At 47.9% G+C, this 24,458-nt stretch overlaps 1 protein-coding gene and 1 long non-coding RNA gene across 3 annotated transcripts; one reads left to right on the top strand and one right to left on the bottom strand.

Moving 5' to 3' along the window:
• Positions 1 to 254: 254 nt before the first annotated feature.
• Positions 255 to 1,870, bottom strand: LOC142089810 (uncharacterized). Its single transcript, XR_012676318.1, has 3 exons — positions 1,633 to 1,870; positions 1,206 to 1,542; positions 255 to 825 (listed from the first exon to the last, which is right to left on the bottom strand). It is a non-coding gene; the product is annotated as an uncharacterized LOC142089810 (long non-coding RNA).
• A 393-nt stretch (positions 1,871 to 2,263) lies between these two features.
• On the top strand, positions 2,264 to 24,320 carry TMEM39A (transmembrane protein 39A). Of its 2 annotated transcripts, XM_075166752.1 has the most exons (9): positions 2,264 to 2,356; positions 15,908 to 16,101; positions 17,699 to 17,921; positions 19,383 to 19,466; positions 20,891 to 21,033; positions 21,525 to 21,873; positions 22,696 to 22,883; positions 23,400 to 23,520; positions 24,073 to 24,320. In XM_075166752.1, exons 2-9 carry the CDS (start codon positions 15,989 to 15,991, stop codon positions 24,304 to 24,306), a joined length of 1,455 nt encoding a protein of 484 aa, XP_075022853.1. In that variant the 5' UTR covers positions 2,264 to 2,356; positions 15,908 to 15,988; the 3' UTR covers positions 24,307 to 24,320. The 2 variants fall into 2 exon arrangements, with proteins under 2 accessions (XP_075022853.1, XP_075022863.1); XM_075166762.1 differs by lacking the exon at positions 23,400 to 23,520 and having other exon boundaries at positions 2,287 to 2,356; positions 24,073 to 24,159.
• Positions 24,321 to 24,458: the final 138 nt, after the last annotated feature.

Genomic DNA, 24,458 nt, shown 5'->3' with positions numbered 1-24,458 from the left:
GATAAATGCAAGGTGTTTCTGAAATAGCGTTATCAAGGATAGATGGGAATAAATTGTCACTCTGCAATTGTCCTGGGCTCAAACTGTTTCCGTGTGAGAATGAGAAAGGAAAAGACGAGGCACCCAAGTCTCCATACGATTTCATTGAATTCTGTATGCATAACCATTAATGAGTAGTATGCTAGGGAGGAGGGCGTGTAAACCTTAAAACATCCAGTCAGAATTGTTGTCAGGTCATTAGTCTATCTTTTACAAATAACACAAAGTTTCTTCTTTGGGTCAAAATGCATAGCAGCTGTAAGATTCTTCTGCACGTATCCAGACTTAAACCGGTGTTCAGATTTGCGGCTGAGAAGGAATTTCCCCCCTGTGGAATTAGCACAGACCTCTGTCTCCTACCTTACTGTGCCCTGCTGCACAGCTCCATCAGCTAAGATCTCCTGGGCATATTTTACACAAAGAGCAGCTTTCTCTTGGAGCAGGGGCCTTAGGCCTTAGAGACACCGGGACTGAGGTTAAGAACAATTTATTTTTTGAAAGATTTCACATTTTAGTTTGTTTTTTTTTCCAGCTGATCCAGAACAATAGAATGCTTTGGCAGATTTCCTAGTACAAGGTGTGTATTACAGAGGTGCAGACACAGGGACCACGGCCACATTCTGCTGGTACAGCTGGGATGTCACTGGGCATTTTTGTGGCTACAGGGAGAAGAATGAGCAAAGCTGAGGTGTGAGGGCAGGCAGGCAGGCATATGCGGTCTGTTCAGAGTACGGCAGCTGTGGTCCGCTTTGTAGACATGAAAATTATCTGAAGATGCTGCTGAGGCTGGAGGAAGGAAAGTGAATGCGTGAAAGACAGACCCTGATCTGCTGGCAGGGAATGACGAGGGAGAATTCTTTAATTAGAAAGACGCCCAACCACACTTATAAGCCAATGAGACTTTATCAGAGTCCCTTCCAGACCATCATTTTAAAAGTAAAACAGAATAGAGAGGAGGATTGGTCAGGCCAGCTCTCTACCATTTATTATAGACTTGCCTAGCCTGAGGTACCAGGTTCTCAGGGTAAAACTTTTAAGTGGTACAGCCCTATGCAGAATTGTCTATTGCTCACATGCAAGATTATTTCTTTCCTCCAATATTTCCTCTCGCTCCCTCGGAGAGTTTTCTTGTTGTGGTTGTGAAAGCTAATCATTCAAAGAGATACCTTTTCACCAGCTTTGAGCTGGCACCTACAAGCTGGCCCAGAAGTCACTTGCTGAATGCTGCCCAGGAAAGCCTTGGGTTGCTTTCGTGTCAACCATCGCCAACCTTTGATTATTTGCTGCCGCTTGGTGGCTATTGCAGATACTACCCGATGTCCCTTCCCCACCGCTCGCTCTTCACCGGGTCTTTCAGTGCCCCGAGGCTGTCCCGAGTACCCGCGCGTACCTCCCGACATACTGGGCCTCCTCCAGTTGTGGCATCTGCGTGGCACCGCAGCTGAGGGTGGCAGTGGCAGAAGGCTGCTGATGTTCAGCCATGGTATCAAAAGATTTTGCTGGCTGTAATGAAGCAGTTAATTATGATTTAATTTTTTTTTTTTTTTAGCATCTCATGATGCAAAACGTGGAGCTTTTTGGATTTATTATTACTTGTGATTCGAGAGCAACAAAAATGTTGTTGGTGCAGCAAAAAGCAAATAAGGAGACGGAGCATCTCCCCTGGAGACTCCTGCCTGGGCCTAGCCAACGTGCCTGGGCCTAGCCAACGTACGGGTTTAAAAACCAGCAGAAGGGACAACTGGCGGCAGGACCGAGGCTAACACCGCCGCCAACGCAGCCGGGTGGCCCTGCGGCCACCACCAAGATGGCGGCGCGGCGCGGCCGCCCCGCCCCCGCGGCGCCCTTCCCTCCCTGGGCCGGCCGCGGCCGGCGGCCGCCGCGGTGGCTGCTGCTGCTGCTGCCGCCGCCGCCGCCGCCTGTCGCCCTGTGATGAGAGCATCAGCCCGCACTGCCACGTCTCCCGGGCAGCTGCGGCGGCGGCAGCGGCGGCGCGGGCAGCCGGCGGTGTGCAGAGCCGCGCCGGGACGCCGAGGCCGGGCCCGGCCGCCTCCTCTTCCCTTCCTTTCCCTTCCCCGCAGGCCGGCCGCGGCTGCCCGCCTCTGCTCCTGCCCCGCCGCGGGGCGCCGGGCGCCGGCGGGCAGCGGCGAGGTGGGTCTGCCCGGCGGGAGGAGGGGCACCCGCCGCCGCAGCCTCGTCCCCCGCCGGCGGTCCGGGGGGCTGCGGGGGTCGGGGCTCGCCGCCGGGCCGCTGCCGCCGGAAAGGGACCCCGCTGCCGGCTGATGTCCGAGTCGCGCCGCCGCCCGCGCTTGGATGTGTGAGTACCGGCACCGCCGCTCCCTGGGGGCAGCTCCGCTCCGGGAAAGCCCGAGCGACCGAAGCAGGCGGCGGGGTCCGCCGGGCCGGGCGGGGCGGGACCCTGCCCCGGCGGTGCGGGGCCGGGCGGCCGAGCCGCCTCCCGCCGGAGCCCTCGCAGGCTGCCCCGTGCGTGCGGGGCCGCTTCCCGCCTACCTGAAACTTGGTGTGTGTCTGTGTGCGGTGGGGAGGCTTCTTCTGGCTTTGTTTGGTCCTGCTGGTAAGTCACGGCAGCGGGTCCCGGGCTTCTTGTTTTGGACTTTTCCTGATGCGTCTGGGTTAAAGCAAGAGGTGCGAGCGCGTTGCAGAGCGGCGGGTGGATTCAACGCGAGGAGGTTGGTCTGGGGCCATGGGTAGGTTTGCTTTGGGCTTTTAAAACACTGTCCCTATGTAATCAGTCCTACAGAGGAGGTAGGAGAGAGCACCGTCCTGTGGAAGATGAAGAGCTAAGGCAATCCTCTGTAAGTCTAGGCAAATCTAACCCGCTGTAAGGTACCGTTTTCAGAATGGATGCGGGTGCACATCTCTATGGCTGTTCTTTTTTGTACCGCTAAGAAAACAGTGTATCACTCATACTCCATTATGTAGGATAGCAGTTAGGCCAATGATTTTCCTTATTACATGAGGTAGCACTTTCACTATTCCAGCATTGTTTTAACATGTAAACCTGTAGCTGAAACAGAGGCAGCTTTGTTTGCAATTTATGATCACTCTCGTGCATGTCTTTTTGTCATGAATCACAGGCATCTGTTACGACCGTAAGTGAAGGAATGAGATGCCTATATTCCAAAGCAATGAGTCGTAAAGTTTATGGAGACGAGACATCCCTTCTGTAACCAGCTCAGGTCTGTTAACTCGCTGTGATCAGAAAAGATTTTCTGGGAGAGGGGTACGGTAGTAGGGTAATGGGGATGGGACTCGAATGGCTCAGTTCCAGAATGTCAAGAGCAGAGCAGGACCCCAGCCCTTTAATCTGCAGTCTGCTCCTTTGCTCACCTCCTGGCACTCCTGTTGTTGGAGTAGCTTTGCTTCTGATGCTCGTTTCTCCTTTCAGCCACTCCTCTGCAGTGCCAGCTCCTTCAGCCGAAGCGCTTGGTGTCGCGATTCGATGATGCTCTGCTGGTAAAACCTGGGCCCGCTGGAGCCAAAGTAGTAGCGAGGCGATGTTGACCTCTGGGAGTTGGGCTGACACTTCACCTGCTCCTTGTTGCCCCTTATTGAATTGGAAGTTCTTCAGATGTAGATGCAGCTACTCCTTGTTTCTGTTCTTGAGCATCTTTGCCTGGGGTTTTGCAGTGCAAACCAGCATGGAAGGTGGATGCTGTTCAGGTCTGGAGGAGCTCGGGTAATATCACTTACCCAGGTAACTGTGTCCAGCATGATGTATACTCCTAATCTGAAGACCACAGAGGTCTGCAAGCCTCCTAGTGACTTGCACACATTTGAGACCTGATTTTCAGAATGTCTGGGTATCCACACTCCTGCTGATAGAAGTGTCTATATTGCCTCAACCTGAGCATTCAAAATCATTGATAATTTAGAAAAGGCAGGCCTTTTATTGTTATTTTTTACTTTTTATTTTTTACAGTCTTTCTAACTGTAAAATGGGGATAAAACATTTTGCTTCCTACTTTTGCGGAGTATGTTTCTATTCTGCTTGTAAGAAGATAAATTCTTTTAAAAACTTCTTGCGATGTACAGGTTAGCACCTTGCTGAATTATTCTTGTTACAGAGACACTAATGGCATCCTGTGGTAGCTAAGGAAATAACGCTATTCTCGTCTTAGCGGCCTGCCTATATTAGCAATATATGTGCTGATGTAACATCGCCAATATAGTTATACTGTTATGTATTACTCAAAAGCAGACAGGCCTAATCACTTTTTTGTCTATGCTTTCTTCAGACACTGTTTTTTGGTCTGAAATTTTAGAGAGAGAATCGAATTGTGTATGTAGTTTTTGAAGGGAAAAAACCCACACCTTTCTGCTGTTTTTGGAATTGAGCAGCACTGAACACAAATCTTCCTCTGAAAGTGTCTGTATTGCAAATTAACTTGGGCAACTCAAGTCTGGATATTATAGAACTAACATTTTTTTTCTTCTGCATCAAATATGGATGTTTGAGAATACAGCAAGAGCGTATGTGCTAGAAATGTTTGTTAAGGTGGTTCCCAATTTCCATGAGCATTCAGTTCAGAAGCCAGTTGGGCCACTCAGTACGACTCTGTAGAGTTACAGCTCCTAAAAATGTATATGGTGCAAAGCAACAAGATAATACTCATTCTGAGACTGTCCTACTCCTCAGTCTCAGTGCTTTCCCTGTGCCTCAGTATCATGAAATCCTGGAAAAAAGTTTTCTTCTGGCAGTTACAAGCATGTGGTTCAGTTTTAGTTTACGGATGTGAAACTCTGAATTGGAGGGGTTGGATTCGTACTCGGGATTTAAAGAAGAGGTATTTTGTCAGTACAAAGATGCATGTGCTTTTTAGCACTGAAGAAAATAATTTAGAGATTTGGCTGAATTTGTTTACTCTTAGAACATTTGGTCTTAAAAATATTACCGATTTCTGACCATTCTTTTGTTTTTCCATTGTGAAATTTTATATCCTGGCATGTTTATGGACTGAGAAATACAGAGGAAGGTTGAATTTGGCTTGCAGAATCTACTTAAATAGGGATCTTTAGGCTTTAGTATTACTTGATCTGTCATACTTAATTGTACAGTATGATACTCTGTTACACATATTTTCCTTTTTGAGGCCCAATTTTTGTTCTCCTTCTACTGCCATTCAGTTGGAGAACTGATACAGTTTGATGACAGTACTGCAGTGCTTCTTATGCACAAGAAACGGTAAGGAAGATACGAAATTACAACAGTCGACCTTCCTCTTCTTTCGGTGATCCCTTCCCTCTGCCATCTCCTTAATCCGCTCTCTGGCTGCAGAGTTTGGCCTGTCACAGTAATGGATGGTGCCATGAAGTTAGCTCTCTCCTCTTCTCTGTTCACCTAACCGCAGCGGGTCTCTTGTGCTGATGGGAACTTTAGTCCATTTATTTCTAACTGTACCACAACGAGGTAAGTGGTACAGCTTTTAGCAGGTGGATTTTGAAAACCAGAGGTAAATCTCTAGTAGCTCTGTGACTTGGCCAAATCGCTCATGAGCTATCACAAACTCGCCTGAAAGATTTCCTGCCATTCTTTGTGGGGTGTAGTCATTGGAGAGTCATTTCCAACCTTTTTTTGACTTTTTGGGCTGAACGTGTTGCAAGCGGAAAACGAGACTTCTGGTGGGAAATGAGTATTATGCAAGCTAGCCAGAAAAGCCGTGCTGGCTAACATGGTGCAGCACCATCCATGTATGCTGCGGGGTTTGAAATGGTTGGTTTAAAGCAAAATCGTCAGTAGACATCTGTGGCCCAGAAATACTTATAAGGGAGCATGTATGCAGATTCAGACAGCTAAATTAGTCTTGGTATAATTAATTATACCAGGGATTAACGTATCCTATTGCATTTTCCCGATCTGCTAGATTAGTTGCTCTGTAAATGGTCGTACGACATTCTGAGTGCCGCCTACAAGAGCACTGGAAGTTGAATTGAAGACCTTTGCCATTTTGTGGGGAACTTGTACATTACCTGTACCTCTTATTTAAGAGGCAAGTAGAGGGGAGTTGATGTATTCCCATATGTGTTTTATATTTTAATGCAAATTTATGATTTATGCAAATTACAATTTTTTTAGAATTCCCTGCAATAATTTTGCTTTTCCATGGTGTCAGGGATATGCAAATCGTTGTGGCACTGATACTTTCCGATATGAATCCCAGTGCGATGACTTGGGGTAAGGCTCAAGGAAGTGTTTCTGCCTTGGGTTTTACTCCATGCTTTCAAACTCGTTGCTGCAGATGGCAGATGCCTGCTTTATTTTTAGCTATGCGAGGACAAAATAGAAAAATCCTAGTGACTCCCCGTGATTTCTCATCATGGCTGATCTCCATTAAATTAAACATAGGGATTGGCAGAGGAGCAAAACCAGCAGGAAAGCTGCTTCTGTTTGTTTTAAAAAAAGCTTGTCTAAAGCACTAAAATAATACTGTAAAAATTATTTACTACTACGTACAGAGACCCCTGGGAGGAGAAATACTTGCCGAACAGTTTATCCTGTTTGTGATAAGGAAATTGAGGTCTAAATCGGTAAAACAACTTCCCTGGAAGTCAGTTGAAGAGGAGAGATTAAAAAGCAAAATTGTTCCTGGCTTGCAGTCTGGTATTCAGGCCATTAGACTATGTCTATGTGTTCAGGGCTGGGAGGAGAATGCATATTTTGGTGGCTTGCTTGGCTGAAAATTGTAAGATGGGCTCTTAAGGCAAGAGCATCTTTTCTTGCCCCCCCCACAGTGATCTGTTTTGCTGTGCATTTGCCCTGATAAGTTGGAAAAGAAAATCTCAGTGTCCATAGCCAAAATTCCCCTCCTTTCCCAGTCGCCGTGTGTTGCACGGTGTAACGGAGAGCGATCGGCCGTGTTTCAGCAGTGCTGTGCCTGTGCCCAGTGTTTACTGAAGAGCTTTGGTGCAAGACCTACTTGGGAGTGCGTGTTGATAAATTGTATTAACGGCCACCTTTGATAGCTTTGCCTGTGTTGTGTCTGCTAATGCATCGTCCTTGTGTTTTAGCAAAGGGACTACCAGTGTCCCTTTCTAAAGTGAACTTTTGTTTCTATCTGTAACATACACGTGGAGTTGGAGCTTAAAACTTCTGCGTTGTTACATATCCACATCCTGTTTTGGATCTGAAGTTGAAACTCTCCCGAGCTTTCAGACAACAGTGCAGGTTGTCTTTGAGAACCGTATGTCTAGCTCAGTAATTCCCACCAGCCCTTTAGTCTGAGCCTCTTGCTCTGGATGAGGCTGGACTCGCTGTCCCTTTCCCCACTTGATTTAGAAGCAGGGGAACTGTAGGACCAAAAGAGACCGTGACCCAACTGGTCAGGCCTGCATTTCCCTCTGCTGCTGCAAAAGCTCAACTTTGCAATTCTGACTTGTTCTCGCACAAGAGCAAGCCAATGCTTTCTTTATTCCCAGATCCAGTATTTGGCTGTGAGTGTTGCTGTATAGATCAGAAGAAGCCAAATAAAATGTTAATGTCTTGCTAACTGTGCGATACATGTCTTGGTGAGAAGTGTGTTATTGGCCACTTGTAGCTGATGAGCCCTGAGGACCTTGTGTTGTGGGTTTTTTTTTTGCTTTTTTTGGAACATAATTTCTCTTGTTTTCATTCTTAAAATTATTGTAGTCATTCATTAAAGTCTTACTAAACTGTTTGCTTTGACCTCATGCAGCAGTTAGTTGCACAAGGTAATTATATGGTTATGAGGTATTATTTTATTACTCCAGGAATCGCGGCTTTGTTCTTGTACTTGCCAGAGGTTCATTAAGAGTGCTTAGTGTGTGTATCATCTTTCCTCCAATTCACAAAGAGTTGAACTCATCTGTATTCTGAAGAGGACCATATCTCCTGCATACCTCTGGAAATCTCTTCCTTGCACCCCCTGAAGTAAGGTGGGTGAGGGGATTTTTAAGGAATGTGTAGGCTTTGGGTTGGAAATCCCCCTCCATTTTTAATAATTGCTGTTTCAATCTCCTGGATAAATTTCTTGGTCTGGAGTATTAAGAACTTAAATCTATGTCCCATCCTTAAAGAGCACGACTGCAAAATGAGCTGAACTGAGCTTACTGCTGGAGAGGCTTTTCCTGGAAAACTTTTCTTTCCTGCTCCCATTTTTGTTGGTGGGTATTTGAAGTACTGTGGCAGCTACAAACGGCAAGCGCTGCCTTCACTTTGTTTTTAGCTAGAACTTTTATTTTCCCCAGTTATCTGTCTGCTCAGCTCTAGCCTTCCTCGCTGAAGATGCCTGAAATGAGTCATACAGTATATATGCTGTTTGTGAAATCTTGCCTTTTTCTTGCTACTTTCACCCTTCGGTTTTGGCACGTGTGTAGAGGACTGATAGATGGAGCCTCTTCAGCCAGAGTTGTGCTGTATCAGCCTGTGCTGATTTGGTCTTGCTGGGTTGGTTTTGTTGTTACAGAGGGAGGTTCTTGGTTCTTAGTCACTGAGCAAAAATTAGCCTTGCTGGTGCATCACCTGATGGCAGTGATTCACCGCCCGGCTCTTGTCCTCCTCGCCTGACCCTGGGCGGCACTTTATGGGGGTTTCTCTGTCTCCACACCGAATCTCCTTCTTAATCCGTCGCTCTGTACGGCACAAGGGCTTGGATAATGTGCTGACTTGGGAGACCTCCCTCCTAACCGGTTTTGCCTCCCGGGCCGGGGCCGAGCTCTGGGCCAGGTGGCGGGTGTGTGCCTTTGGAGCCAGCCTGAGTTGAAAGGTTGTGTTGACTTAGCACTGGGGGAGCTCTGCGCAAGCCAAATATTTAGCTTTCCAGCTGATAACCTGTGGTTGTTTCCTCCCTCGCAACAACCGAATGCTATTTTATTCCCAAACCAAGTTAGGGGCTTCCACAGAAGTTTTGCAGCTTCTCGGCTTTCGGCGTGGCAGATGTGAGGGGGCTGACAAGGTGGCCTCGTGACCAAGCATGGGTGCAGCCATCGCTGTTCCTAGGTTCCCTTCTCGATTTTGTGACATTGTGTTGAGTGTATCGGTTACCAGCTTTGTGTCTCAGTTTTTCCAGCTGTCAAAATGTTTTTATTTAAATAAATAAATAAAAGGCTCACACTAAAAGGAAGTAAAAATGAGCCACAGTAACTAGGACTCACAGCAGTTCAAAAGAAAACTTGACTATAAGGTGGCTTCGCTGATAATTTGCAAAGACATTAGGATTGCTGGACAAATGCAAGTTTGGGATTAGGTAGCTACAGTGACTTGAAGTGAGGACGTTAGTAAGCAAGAGACCTTTTTACATTGCTTGTTTCAATTTCGGAGACTGATGGGGGCAGGAGGGAGGAAGAGGAGAAAGAACTGCTTGTCTCCCAGCTGAAGGTCACGATTGTTACAGTATATATTTAATCCCAAAGGTTAGAGAATCCTACCCTATTTTCCTCCTCCCATACTTCCAGAAACGGATTCACCAAGGGCTAGTAACTGTCTTTTGCAGCCTTGCAGACAAGGTTTTTTACGTAAGCCACTGTCAGGGACATAGTGAATTGTTGTAACCTGCGGGGTTGCTTATGGGCATTGCCCATTAGCATCCTCAGAAGCTGTACAGGTGCTGGCTGTGCTGTTCAGTGGCAGCCCTGGGGACAGAGCCCTTCACTCAGGCCAGGGTGAGCCAGCAAGGTCTTAAATGGTACCTTGCCTTTGTGGTCTGGGAGCTCGCGCCTTGGAGCTTATCTAGACAGTCCAGTTCCAGGATATATGTTCCTTTTTGAAGGAAAATTAAAAATTACCTAGAAACCAGTGCTCCTGACAGCAGGGGGATAGGCAGCTGCTGCAGCGCGGGGAGGAATTGCCAGATACCTGGATGCAGGAGTGCTCTGCAGATGGGCGGTGCCGCTTGCCGTGGCACTGAATGGCTGCTTCTTGCACTGCTGCTTCCATGCTCCTTGGCTTGTACTTTCCCTGCGCCGCTCTCAGTTCCTTTATCCTTTTGTCCCGCACTCGATGCTAGCTGTGGTTCAGGGTATTACCACTAGCACCCGGAGGGGCTGGGAACGTCAATGGTGTTTCGTCAGCTCTGGTAGTTGCCTGTGTTTCGTCTCAGTGGTCTGCAGCCGTGTCGCGGGGGTGGCCCGCTGTGCTTCCGGGCGAGAGAGCACTGCACAGGTGGCAGATGTGTTTCCATGCCTGTGTAGCCATAAAGCATGGACACCCTGAAAGGAAAGTCTTGCTAGCAACCCAGACAACACTGGGGAGCTTCTGTGTTGCTGAGGAGGAGGAGGCAGGCAAAGCTCCCTCGCTAACGGCCACAGAGGCAACGTGTTGCATCACCCCAAGACATCACGTGGTTACTCGGCAGGAAGAAGGCTGCTTTGATCAAGATGGAGAGTTGCAACGAGAGACCTGTGTCACTGCAAGTGAGGATGGCCACATTTCCTTTTCTGCTCTTGAGAGTATCTGGTTGTAGGACTTGTGGAGCCCAGAAGAGCCTCTTGAATGTTTTCCAGGCTCTGAGAGTTCTCACGCCTCGGTGCAGTGAGCTTCCCAAGAGGATTGGAGGCTCAGAGTTTTCTCCAATTAAAAAACGTTAATGCCATCAAAATAACTGGCTGAGCATTATAGCGGTTCCAGCAAAGAGACGGGGAAGCAGGCAGACTTTTCATTCTGATGAGTCACTGACTCTCTCCTGATTTGCCTCTTGTAAGAGCTGTTTGGGCAGCTGCTGATGTAGGAACATGATTCTGAGTGATGGTCTCTGGGGAGCAGGACAGGCCTGCGTGCTGCTTCCCCTCTGAACTTGTGGATAGTTCGTCTGCCTAGCTCTTCATCAGTAAAGCCCTGCTCATAGCTGTGGTTCTTGCCTGCCTTGATCCTGCCTCATCAGGATAGCTGGGGAGCTGATGGGGAGGAGGGGTTTTGGTGCAGAGAAACAAAATGCCCAAGTGCTCTCTGTAGTCCTAAAAGCATGAATTGGAAATCAGAGGGTCTGATGCCTTACGTTCCTGGATGTTCTTATAACCATGTCACAGCTGACGGTTTTGTCTCTGTCCCGAAGAAAGAGCGAAGTCCCGCTCTACGACCGAAGAGCTGTCTGTACCCATATCCGTTCCCTGTGCATGGACAGGGCCACCTTCCACTGCTCTGTAGCTAGTCCCCAGATCCTTCTTGTGTGTTTTTGATACCCACGTCTGCCTGGGAGAGGAGATCTTGGAAGCTAGGCAGTTTCTGTTCTGGGGATATTGACGATGAAGGGACTACAAGTATGTGACTTATTTTTGAGGGAAATTATAGGTGAACTGGGAAGAACAATGTGGAATCACATTAATGGACTAGAGAGTCTTGTCAGGAAAAGCTTTTTTCTCAGGCTAAGGAGAATCTCCATCCTTTATTGGATGCGGGGGGAAACATAGTGACAAAGGATGAGGAAAAGGCTGAGGTACTTAATGCCTTCTTTGCCTCAGTCTTTAATAGTAAGGCCGGTTGTTCTCCGGGTACCCAGCCCCCTGAGCTGGAAGACAGGGACAGGGAGCAGAATGAAGCCCCATAATCCAAGGGGAAATGGTTAGCGACCTGCTACACCACTTAGACACACACAGGTCTATGGGGCTGGATGGGACCCACCCAAGGGTACTGAGGGAGCTGGCGGAGGTGCTCACCAAGCCACTTTCCATCATTTATCTGCAGTCCTGGCTAACCAGGGATGTCCCAGTTGACTGGAGGTTAGCAAATGTGACACCCACCTACAAGAACGGCCGGAAGGAGGATCTGGGGAACTACAGGCCTGTCCTCGGTGCCGGGGAAGGTTATGGAGCAGATCAATGAGTGCCATCACATGGCACGTACAGGACAACCAGGTGATCAGGCCCAGTCAACATGGGTTTATGAAAGGCAGGTCCTGCTTGACTAACCTGATCTCCTTCTATGACAAGGTGACCCGCTTAGTGGATGAGGGAAAGGCTGTGGATGTGGTCTACCTAGACTTTAGTAAAGCCTTTGACACCATTTCTCCTGGAGAAACTGGCTGCTCATGGCTTGGACAGGCATACTCTTTGCTGGGTTAAAAACTGGCTGGATGGCCAGGCCCAAAGAGTTGTGGTGGATGGAGTTAAGTCCATTAAGTTGGCGGCCGGTCACAAGGGGTGTTCGCCAGGGCTCAGAGTATTGGGGCCAGTTCTGTTCAATATCTTTATCAATGATCTGGACGAGGGGATCAAGTGCTCCCTCAGTAAGTTTGCAGATGACATCAAGTTGGGCAGGAGTGTTGATCTGCTGGAGGGTAGGAAGGCTCTGCAGAGGGACCTGGACAGGCTGGATCGATGGGCTGAGGCCAACTGTATGAGGTTCAACAAGGCCAAGTGCCAGGTCCTGCACTTCGGCCACAACAACCCCAGGCAACGCTATGGATTTGGGGAAGAGCAGCTGGAAAGCTGCCTGGCGGAAAAGGACCTGGGGGTGCTGGTCGACAGCCGTCTGAACATGAGCCGGCAGTGTGCCCAGGTGGCCAAGAAGGCCAACGGCATCCTGGCCTGTATCAGAAATAGTGTGGCCAGCAGGACTAAGGAGGTGATCGTGCCCCTGTACTCAGCACTGGTGAGGCCGCACCTCGAATACTGTGTTCAGTTTTGGGCCCCTCACTGCAAGAAGGACATGGAGGTGCTGGAGCGTGTCCAGAGAAGGGCAACGAAGCTGGTGAAGGGCCTGGAGCACAAGTCTTATGAGGAGCGGCTGAGGGAGCTGGGACTGTTTAGCCTGGAGAAGAGGAGGCTGAGGGGAGACCTCATCGCGCTCTACAACTACCTGGAAGGAGGGTGTAGCGAGGTGGGTGTTGGTCTCTTCTCCCAAGTAACAAGTGATAGGACGAGAGGAAATGGCCTCAAGTTGCACCAGGGGAGGTTTAGATTGGATATTAGGAAAAATTTCTTCACCGAAAGCATTGTTGTCAAGCACTGGAACAGGCTTCCCAGGGAAGTGGTTGAGTCACCATCCCTGGAGGTATTTAAAAGACGTGTAGATGTGGTGCTTAGGGACATGGTGTAGTGGTGGACTTGGCAGTGCTAGGTTAATGGTTGGACTTGATGATCTTAAAGGTCTTTTCCAACTTAAACAATTCTATGATTCTATGATTATCTTCCATTACTCACTTTTTCTGCCTGTGATTCTATATAAAATAAGATCACTGATGGGGTGGGGTCTCTGCAAACAGAGAAAGGAGCCTGGTAGCCTCCCAGCTTGCTCTGCGGGCTCTTTATTAATACTTAGTATGACTTGGATGCACACAGGAATCTTACCTGTTGGAGTAAAGGGTCATGGATGCTTTTTTTTTTCCTTGTTAGCATATTTTTCACAGTAGAATCATGCCTTTGTTTATTAATTGAAAAGTATAAAAAGGCTTTTTCCCATGTCTGTCTCCTCAAAAAGGAGGGCTGTTGATGGTTCAAGGCCAAAAAAAGCAGACTTAAGAGTCAAACTGATCTGTAATCTCACTGCTTTGTTTAACTTTGTCTGGGGAGCTTCAGTTTTGTGTGGCTAGTTTTACAAAACAAAAGCAAACAAAAAAGGAATGGTTCTTAGGCAGGTTTTGCTCTAACAGACACCTACCTAATTTGATCTGACTCCAGTGAAATAAAGTTATTTAAAGTTTGGCTTGAGCAACTGCTTGAGCAGTCTACATGTTCACGGATCACTGTGAAAGGGCTTATTCAAGTGCATTTAAAATATGGTGCACTAACATTAAGGAGGGCTCCTTTCCACAGGCATTCTTTTTTACTGGTAGAAACCTGCATTTTACTGGTTTGCAAAACCAGAGGGTGGAAGTGCGATTACTCGGTGTCCAAGTGTCTATATTGGCGAGCATGTGGAGCATATTAATGGGATAGTACTAATAAGAGCTGTTAAATTATTTACATAAATTCTTGAATGTGGCATAAAATACCTCCCACTGTTAATACCACTAATTAGACCACCAACGTATTGCATCCATTATCATAAATATCCTGTAGGCTGAATCAGACCAATTGTTTTAGCTTCCACAGTCCCTGTAATAGTTTAATTTGGCTTAAAATGGCTTTCAAAGTTGCTCCTTTTAGAGGTTTTTCTCATTTTTTTTCTTCACCTTAGCTGCTTATAAGTGTCTGGATGCCCTAAATGAATTCTGCATTGTCTGTTGCTGCTCCTGCTCATCTTGTGCATGCAGGAGAATTTTCTCCTGTTCATAGTTAATTCCTGAAATACAAATATTCCCAAATAAAACTCTAGAACATCCAAAAGAAAGTCCTCTGAAAGCTTTAGACTCTTGACTAGAAAGGTAAGGAAGGCTTCAATTCTCTGTTGTGTTGTCATTGGAATTATAATGAGAGTTATAATGTCTATCAAAACACGTTATTTTCCTCCGAACCCAAATTGTCCAATGTTTGCTCTCTGCTTTCATGCAATTTCACAATTCCTTCCCTGCCCACCCCCCCAGGATCTCTGGTTTACTTTTTTTTTTCTGGCAAGGACCTTCGTGTGGATATGTGGCAAGCGTTCGTCTTTTGAAACATCTTCATTTTTGTTGAAAGAGACAAAGGATGGGAACTTTTAATACAAAGGACGATTCTTTGAGGGAGTTTTTTAAAATAGTTGTGCACACTGTGTTCGTGGTGACAGTGATGTGACTCATTGAGCAAACTTCCTGGCATTTCTACCAGCTGTGATTTCTCAGGATTTTAAAGGAGGTGATAACTGAATTATAAATAGACAGTAGGTTCCATTTGTAAATTTCAAAGCTAGATCCAGAATTTCCCAGAAGGTGGGGGTGCTTTTTTGGACCCTGGATTGGTTCTGGCTATGATATTTTGCCAAAAGGGCAGCTGATTAGTCTGCAGACATGCAGACACACCGGAGTCCTTGTAGCAAGATGCTCGCTCAGCGTCTTGATTCTGTACAGCACGCGTGCTTGGAATGACTTCTGGATTCGCACTCCAGTTCAGCCCCTCACTCTCTTATGTCTGCTAGCCATCAGAAACTTACCTGACTGCCGAAATTCTTGCAGTGTCTTGTGGGAGACCAATGAAACAAAAGCAAAATCATATGGGAAGTGATAAAGTCTGTGACAGAGAATCCACCTTTGTTACTGATATTCTGAGTTGCCCAGCCTCTCTCATACTAGTTCATTTTAAGGAACTGATTAATTTAAATCTGTCATTTAAAATAAATAAATATTTACAGGCTTACTTTTTAATTCTTTTTTTTTTTTTTTTTTGAGGGCTGGGATATGTGATTACCTGTATGTGCACGTGAAGTACATGCATATATGTGTGTTTTGCTGCACTACTCTGCTAACTAGAACCACTTTTAAATGGACACCCTACTGTCACGTCAGTCGGCCTTTCTCAGCACAGAAGGGAGCTAAACCATGCAATTAACTTCATGGAGACCAGTCTGTCTGTTCAGAGCTCTGGCAGAGGGGGTCCAAATCACCTACCAGCATCAGAGCCTGTCAAGTGATGCATTGGGTGGTTAAAAAGACATGTGAAGCTCTAGTAGCTCCTTACACCAGAACAGGGAGAGGGCTCTTCCCAGGCTTGCTTTTGAAACGAGGCACGCAGCTGTGCGGTCTCCAGCACTGGAGATGCTCAGTGGTGCTTTCTAGCCAACAGGAAGTGCTAGCAGTTGCTGATGGCTAATTTAAGCAGCTGCTTTTTAAAGACACAGTGTCAGTGGTGTCCGTTCTGTGTGTGCAAGCAGACGCTGATCTGTTGCCGTTGAAATGGCACAGTGTTTTAGGGTGGTGATGGGTGTCCCACAGGGCTCTGAGTGTATGAGAGTGGCTTCCTTTTGCATGAACTCACTTGGCTGGGGTGTGAACTAGGTGACCAGCAGTTTGCAGCTTAAGTCACGTTTCTGCTTCCTTTGCAGACCTGGGAAGGCTTCGGGATCATTGTCTGGGTCTCGGGGCACAGCCTGCTGGAGGCACTGGAAGTGGATTGGTTCCTGGTCATGCCCGGTGGAAGGAGGGGACCCAGCCGGCAGCAGCTAAGCCGTTCAGCTTTGCCTTCTCTCCAGACGCTGGTTGGCGGGAGCTGCGGAAACGGTACTGGTTTGAGGAACAGGTGAGGACAAAGGTAGAGTTGTTGAGACACCTGGGGCTAGGACAGTGCTAAAAGCTAGGAGCCTTGATCCACTCTGACCTCTGCACGGGAGAGCGGCTTCGTGGTTAAAGCAAGGAACTGGGAGATGGGAACCTTGAGCCCTCTGCTGTGGCATTAGGAGCTGGCCCATCCAAGAGGGAACATACCCTGCATGACAAACCTCTTCCAGCTTCTCTTCTCAGTTCTGCTGTGGCACATGCTTCCCTCTGCGGCCCCTGTCTTGACTTCATGCATTAAAATCAGCCCTGTGGAGAGGATTGTGGAAGTGGTCTCAGCCACCCTTCACCACTCACCATGGTCACAACGGCCAGGGGTGGAAATCACACAGTCCTTAGTTTGTCTTTCCCTGTAGCAGTTCCCAGAGCAGTGAGTCCTAGCAGATGATGAGTTCTTGTCTCTCTTGCTCGCTTGCCTGCAGTGCCACAGGGAGTTAGTGTGACGTGTCAGAGCTCAGCTGTGAGTCCCCCTCCTATGTGATAGAAAGGCAGGGCAGGAGGATGCCTATATTCTGTTTTAGCCTTGCTGGCTGCAGATGAAACTAATTCTTACAGTTGGCAAAGCTCATCTCCATTTTCTGGGGAAGTTGGGGGCTGAAAAAGGAACACATGGTGACATTTAGATCTCCACATTTGGCGTAAAGACTAAAAATGCCCAGTGTTACTTCCTTCCATACAGAAGTTAACAGACTGGAGAAGCTATTTGCTGCATGTTGAAGCCCTCATCTACTTGGTATAGATTCATCCTTACAGAGTAGAGAGATCCAAGCCATTTAGCTTTGTCCTTTAAAGACTTCTCTGGCTGGGACAGATGGATGGATGGCACAGTCTTAGATTCTTGAGGAGCAAGCAACTGTGTTGAGACCATGGAGTCAGTGCCCCAAGGTCCTAGGGGAGTGTCGCTTATCCTGGTTTCAGTCAGACACAGCATAGTTTATGTCTGAACTTCCTCCATCAGTTTCGTCTGCTGGAGTTTTTAGTTGTCCTAGCCTCCTCTGAAGGCTAGGAAAGAAGGAAGTGTGAGAACACTTGAGAGGCCAGCCTCTAGGAAGTGGCTGAACTCCGCCATTCCATTTTTAGTTACCTCTCTTTTTAAGAGAGGAACCGTGAGCAGAAAGATGACAGGTACTTTGCAATACTGGAGAAGGAGGCTGGGTGCTACTGTAATGTTGTAGTGATTACACATTAGTAACTACATTTAATGTAGTTAAATGCTCGGTCTGCCACAGAGTCCTCAATGATTTTTGCTTGGAGTTACTTGCTCACTCTGTACCTCTGTCCCTCCATCTGCAAGTTTACTGAAATATTGCTGGGCATGTCACAGCGCCTCTGGCAGACCAATCTGTTGTCTAGAGAAAATGCTGGATAAGGGTTTTGTCTGAGGTAAGAAGAAGATGAAGCTCACCACCAGTCTTGCGCCAGAAATATGAACACAAGACTGCTGCCATCTCTCCTCTAGCAATGCCCAGTCCCAAATTCACAACCCCAAGCACTCCGTGTCCTGCAAAATGGTAGAGATGATGTAGAATCTTTACCAAGTGAGCGATATCCGTCTGCTTCAGGAATGGTAGTGCCATCAGCCTCTCCGCACCTCCGATCACAGCCCTGATTACTCCAGAGCCTGTACGTCACTGCCGGATCCCTGAACTGCCATTGGATGGGAGCCTTCTCTTTGAATTCCTGTTCTTCATCTACCTACTGGTAGCCCTCTTCATTCAGTACATCAACATCTACAAGACTGTCTGGTGGTACCCATACAATCACCCTGCTTCCTGCACCTCACTGGTGAGTTCCCCAGCAAATGCCATCACTCATGCTTTGTCATTACACAGCTTCTTTCCATGCTTCCTCAGTCCAGGAAACGCCAAGCATTTGAACACCAAGCATTTGACATTAAGGGGGTGAAGGGTAGTTCACACGCACCCCCATCAGCCAAGGCCATGTCATCCCCCATTTTACAGGGGAGAAAATACATGGAAGGCGGGGGGGGAGGGGAGGGGGGGGGAGAGAGAGAGAGAGAGGTGTCAGCAGGACCCTTCAGCGGAAATTTCTCGCAGATACTTGCACGGCCTCGCTAGCCCCTAGGGTTTGAAATGGAGTTGAGACTCTAGGAGCCTGCTGTGGGTGCCCCTTCCCAGTAGAAACAATGAAGCCTGAGAGAAGGGAGGTAATGGAAGTTTTCATTAGGATCTCGCAGCAGGTCAGCAGCAGAGGAGTTGGGAAGGGGGTCAGGTCCTCAGCTTATGTAAACTTTCCAGTCTCCTCGGTTTCAGTCTTCTTCCTGGCCCAGTAAGCTGCACAACGTGGCAGTGACCTGTACCTGAGTCAGCAAACACTCATCTGAGTGAAGCTAGCCTCTGAAGTGGTCATTCAGTTTATATTGTGTCCTTGCTGCTTGGAAGCATGAGGTGGTTCCTTAGTTAACTATACCGACAGGTGGTGCTGGTGTTCCAGTTATCCAGCTGTTAGTTTCAAGTTCATCTACGTGATGCTGGACACAGCTTTCTTTGAAGCAAAAGCATTCTGTTTTAGGCTCCCTACCCAAAAGGATTTAATGGTCGTTTGTTTGTTCCCATCAGAAGTCAAGCATTCTTTTTCACCTAAAATGTCCTTGAAGTCCCAGCAGTAGACAGCAATATTCAGAGTCTGCTAACTGTTCTAGCCAGAACATATTTGATGGCTTCACTGAAAAATCATAAGGGGTCCAAGAGCTGTATCTAACTTGATGCGGCTGGAGCCAACATTAACTTCTAATGCAGACCTGTGGCCCATGAAGATGACATTTCGCAGATCAACTTGATTATCAGGGAGCACTGGTCACTACAGACCATTTCTGAGACCAAGAGCTAAAGTGAGCTGGTGTGCTCTGGACTCCATTTTGGCTGCCCTTGCCCTGGTTGCTCAGTGGCTTTTCCCAGGAGAACTTGCAAGCTGTTCTCCATAGTAGGATCCTGGTCCTAGATGTCTCTTTGACCCCAAAAATACTTTCCTGAAGGGTGGGGTTTTTTGTTTTCAGTGGAAATCTCTCCATCGGAAGGAACCTCCATGTGGGGAAGATCTTGCTTCTGGAGACATTCCTGTGTTACTGAAGTTTATCCTTTCTCCCTCATCCCTAATAGAGAGATTTGGGGAATGCTTACACAAGGTCCTAATGTGCTCTCAGCAGCTAGCTTTCCAGTCCCACCCCAGCCGGGTGGTTTCAGAGTCGCTTCCCCTGGTGAAGACCTTTTCTCTTTCCTCCTTCAGAATTTTCACCTCATTGACTACCACCTGGCGGCGTTCATCACAGTGATGCTGGCACGGAGGCTGGTGTGGGCCCTCATCTCTGAGGTAACATTCCCACTGTTCCCTCTCCTGCCTGTAGTACTGATTGCGGAGCATGACCATCTATGGCCTGAGAAAGTTCTGAGTTGGATAGCTGGAGGGTTTCTTCCCCCAGAACAAGTCTGGCTGTGAAGGACTAAGATTTTGGGGATGCCTTTCTGCCTTGGAGTTTTCTCCTTGAGCCCATTTGTGTCCTGCAGTATCGGGTAGCTCTGTTGCCCCTGCAGCTAGGAGGAGATGAAATTGTCCCACTTGCTTCTGTATCCTTGCAGGTGCAATACTGTACTTCGCTATCTCGTGCCAGAGAAGTGGCTGAGAGAGTTGCAAGTCAGGTAGCAGAAAGGCAAATAGGGAGGTTAGCCAAGACTGGAAGAATGAACAGGAGATTAGAGGGGAAAGGTCAGGAGGAGGATGTCTGAGTACGCTAAAGTGAAATAGGAATAGCTGGTAGAAATGCTTTTCCAATCCTGGTTACTCAATAACTCTGAGGCTCTGGCCACATCACCTCAGATTTTGAGACCCTTTCTGTGTTTGTGAGAGCAGAACCAGGCCAAATACATGTTTGAGAAAGGTCATTTTGAGGAAAATGGAAGTTCTGTCCACTGAAACGGTTAATACAACTCCAGGCTAAGCAACTAAGCAATAAGTTTAAACAGAAATAAATAAAATAAAGGAACAGTTATGTCCTGTTGAATAGGTGAGTGGAGAAGATGGTATCTCTGAAGTTCTCTTTTCATCTCTGATTCCTGCCATTTTCATTTGTGTTCACATCCTCCGTAAAACCTCCCATAGACTGAAATTTCTGCATTGAAACCTTCCATGCAAGTTCTTCCACATCCCATCTATTGGCTCTAACCCCTAAGAATCTTTTCGTACTTCAATTGCCTTCTCCCCTCTGGAGATTGGAACAAGCTTTCTTGCCGTCCTTTTGAAGGTGGTCCCTCCTCACTAGACTGCAGCCTGTATATCCCGAAGAGATGAGTGGTGGAAATCTAGTTTTGGGATTGCCAAGGTGCACCATCTTCTCTTCCTTCAGCTGAGAACTGTGACATTCCAGTTCTTTAGGAAAATGAATGGTGAGACCTGATCCTTCTAAAGGAAAGAGTAAGAGGAAATGTGTTTCAGGCTATCCCGGACTATCATCAGAGCAATATGGGACTTTGCAGCTCTGATTTTTAAAAGGCCCTGTTTTAGTCATGCCCAACAACTTGTACTCATTTGAAACTTTTGGATTCTACCAATCGTGAATAAAATCAAAGGCGTTCATCTCTGTAAGAGAGTCAGTCTCCTACTTCTGGGAGGAAGAGGGCAGCCATCCCTCTTACAGTGCCTCTGGGCACCCCTCTCCCAGCTCCTCCACAGGCACCCCCTGTGCTCGTGTTCTAGCACTAGTGTTACAGGACTGCTGAATGTTTCTTCTCCATTTGTAGGCTTCTCAGGTGGGTGCGACATCAGTGATTCACTACATGGTGCGCCTGGTGCTGCTCACCCTCTGTGGATGGGTGCTCTGCTGGACTCTGGTCAACCTCTTCCGCAGCCATTCTGTTCTCAACCTTCTCTTCCTAGGCTACCCGTGAGTGACACCACCTTGTACCTTCAGGATGGGGGGAGCGTAGCCGCTTGGGGGTGGCATGAGCCACCATGGGAAGCAGAGCTGTTGGCTGTAATCTGCCCCCGAAAGACATGCAGAGAAAAGTCTCTTCATCTTATGATTAAAGGGGAAGTAGGAATGGCTGGGGATGATGCGAAGAGGTGGCGCTCAGCTTATGAAACAAATTGGCTGCAGTATGCTGTTTGCGTGAGGGGCCTTTACTGTGACTGGAGACTGAGCCACTGGGATCACTGGTTCCACAAATGGGATTTAAAAAAGCTTCTCTGCACAGCTGTCTTGGGAGTTTTCTCCCCTAGCCTCTTAGTGAGGAGAAGAGTTGGCCATTAGCTTTTTGACTGAGGGTTCCTATGTGGTGTCCCTCTCATAAGGGTCAACATCTGTTGAGAAGGTGCCCCCTGCTTCATGTTGGGATGGCTGTCACTTTAGCCCTTTTTTTCTTTCTTTCCCTGCAGGTTTGGTGTCTACGTTCCTCTGTGCTGCTTCCACCAGGACAGCAGAGCACAGCCCCTACCTGCGGACTGTGGTTACTTGGTACAGGACCAGATGGTGGATGATGGGGCTTCAGCTGTCAGCAGCCTGGTCAAACCCAAAGATTTCCTCTCGCTTCTGTGGGAATCCCTGAGAGAACAGTTCAATAATCCTACATCTATCCCCACCCATAGCTGCCCCCTGTCCCCAGATCTCATCCGCAATGAGGTGGAGTGCCTAAAAGCAGATTTCAACCGCAGGATCAAGGAAGTTCTCTTCAACTCTCTCTTCAGTGCCTACTATGTGGCATTCCTGCCACTGTGTTTTGTGAAGGTAGCTCTTGTCTGGCTCTCTCTGTGCCCCTGCCCGCCATCTCCTTCTGAATGTTGTGTGAATTGCTGCCAGGCCAGATTCCTGGTTAATTCCCCTTTTCTCTGTCTCCCCTTTGGCAGCCCGGATAGCGGAGCATGGCTGCATCCGGAGTGCACTAGTACTGCTCCTGGTTGGCGGATAGGTATTGCCATAAATGTGATGCACCTCTAGTCCCATCACCCCACTTACTAACTCCCCTTCTCCCACCCTCTGTCCTAGGCAGATGGATAGCTGTGTTCTTCCTAGAAAAGGGAAACCTCTTGTTACCTGTCTCAGATCCAACATCCCAGCTTTCAAGTGCTTGGATCAGAGGCTTTGGTGTTCAGCCTGTTAGAAAACAGAGCCAACTAGGATGCTTGGCAAGCTAAATCCAAGAACCTCTTGTCAATCTGGGGGTTGTATTTTTTTAATCTGTCTTTTTTCTAACTGGAACGAGCTCCAGTTGGTGTAGTGCAATGGGCAGGGCTCCACAATACATGTAGCATTCTTGGTGCAACTGGTGCTCCTGGGGCAGTTCTGTGGCAAGCAAACCCCCTTGTTATTTGCTGCTGGAGGAGGAGATGCACCAGCCGCAGCATCATCCCCCCACCCTTTCTCCTTCAGGTCAAGGAGAAGGGAGTCTTGAGTGTTTCCTAAGCTGTAACCCTCTGAAATCACTGGTCCAAAAGCGCATGCCTGTAATGTGTGGTGTGGGTCTGCTGGATGCACACGCAGTATGTCCCTTGTCATTCCCTCCTCAGTTTTGTGACAGTGGTGCCAAGTTCTTGTCTGGTCTCTTTGCAGAGCACTCAGTACTACGACATGCGCTGGTCCTGTGAGCACCTCATCATGGTGTGGATCAATGCCTTTGTCATGCTCACCACTCAGCTGCTGCCTCCCAAGTACTGCGACCTGCTCCACAGATCAGCTTCCCACCTCGGCAAGTGGCAGAAACTAGAACATGGTTCCTACAGCAATGCTCCACAGCATATGTGAGTGTGGGGATGGGCATGGGTTGGCATGCCCAGCAAGGGGCTGAGAAGACATTCTAGTAGATAAGCAAGTATCGACAATGCTTATCTACTGAGGAAGCGTCCCCATTCACCACAGTGCCAGGGGTCACAGGTGCAATTCTGCTGGTCTTTCTGTTCCCTAGCAATAGAAACATCTGCTCTAGAGAGCTGTCTGAGCTCCTGTGGTCACTGCTGGTTCCTTCCCAGAAACAAACGCTGAGATCTTCTTGGCCATTGAAGAAGTACCTTGTGCAGGGACAGGGGATGGCCCCCTCCGATGGCGGTGGGCTAGGTTCTTGCCCTGGCAGCCATTTGTTCACATTACTCAGTCAGAGTCCATCTGGTGGGCACCTCTCTGTGCTTTTCCAGCGGGAGCTGGGACGTGTCCTTGTGGCAGAGGCTTTGGTATTCTTCAAGATGCAGTCCATTCCTGTGAACCCCCGTTCAGGGAGTTGGGAGCACAGATGCTAACGCTCTGGCATTCTTTCCCCGCAGCTGGTCAGAAAACACAATATGGCCACAAGGAGTTCTGGTGCGACGTAGCCGATGCCTGTATAAAGCAGTTGGGCCTTACAACGTAGCAGTGCCTTCAGATGTGTCCCATGCCCGCTTTTATGCAAGTATCTCTTCTCTTGCTTGACGTGTTATAATTGTGGGAGTGAGGAGAGGCTCAAACCTAGCTGCAGCAGAGCAGATTGTGCGGAACAGAGTTCAGTGCTGCCCAACAGCCTCTTGCTGCTAAACAAAATACCTGTTCTCAGCAGAGCAGCTTTCCCATTGCCGTATTACAGTGATGTCTGGGCAAGATGGAAGCCACGGCTGCCTCATCAGTGCTTTCTCATCACGGTGACACAGCTCTCCCATCAGGCAGTGGCATATTCTTAAGAGGGTTCTAGTTAACATCTTCCAGGGAAAGGGGAAAGTATGTATGTCAGTGGGCCAATAGGTTATTTCACCCATCCTCCCTTCTCAAGCAAAATGACACTTTTACATGCCTTGGTTTTTATGCTGCTTTTCCTAAAGCATGGTAGTTGGAGTACAAACACTTTTTCTGCCCAGCACAGTGGTTGCTAGCTCAGTGATGCCTGACAGCATTATGCAGTGTTAAAGTTGGGAGGGGTATGTGCAACAAATTATAGAAATGTCCTTTTCAACTGTTTCCCTGCAGTTCCTTTTTCACCGTCCATTACGGCTGCTCAACCTGCTGATTCTCATTGAAGGCAGTGTGGTCTGCTACCAGCTCTACTCACTGCTGCGCTCAGAAAAGTGGAACCATACCCTCTCCATGGCCCTCATCCTTTTCTGCAATTATTATGTCTTATTTAAGCTCCTCCGGGACCGGATAGTATTAGGCAGGGCATACTCCTACCCACTTAACAACTATGGACTCAAGGCACACTAGGCCGGCCAAATGTGTACCCCTTCTCTTTCTCTTCCCACAGGGCAGGGAGGGAACCTCAGAAAAAAAAAATATTTTCGTACAGTTCTATTTTTTTCTTGCGGCGTTTATAAATATTTAAAATATTTTATATTTTGTATACTATTGTTTTTGTG

The sequence above is a fragment of the Calonectris borealis genome, chromosome 1, assembly GCF_964195595.1.
Source record: "Calonectris borealis chromosome 1, bCalBor7.hap1.2, whole genome shotgun sequence".
In the NCBI taxonomy this organism is placed as follows: Eukaryota; Metazoa; Chordata; class Aves; order Procellariiformes; family Procellariidae; genus Calonectris; species Calonectris borealis.
This window is presented reverse-complemented; position numbering and strand designations above follow the sequence as displayed.

Excerpts from the sequence above, each read along its gene's own strand:
- TMEM39A (XM_075166752.1), top strand. The coding sequence starts at position 15,989 with ATGCCCGGTGGAAGGAGGGGACCCAGCCGGCAGCAGCTAAGCCGTTCA. Across the intron at positions 17,922-19,382 it reads CTGCTTCCTGCACCTCACTG|AATTTTCACCTCATTGACTA; the intron begins GTGAGTTCCCCA and ends TTCCTCCTTCAG. Across the intron at positions 21,874-22,695 it reads TGCCACTGTGTTTTGTGAAG|AGCACTCAGTACTACGACAT; the intron begins GTAGCTCTTGTC and ends GTCTCTTTGCAG.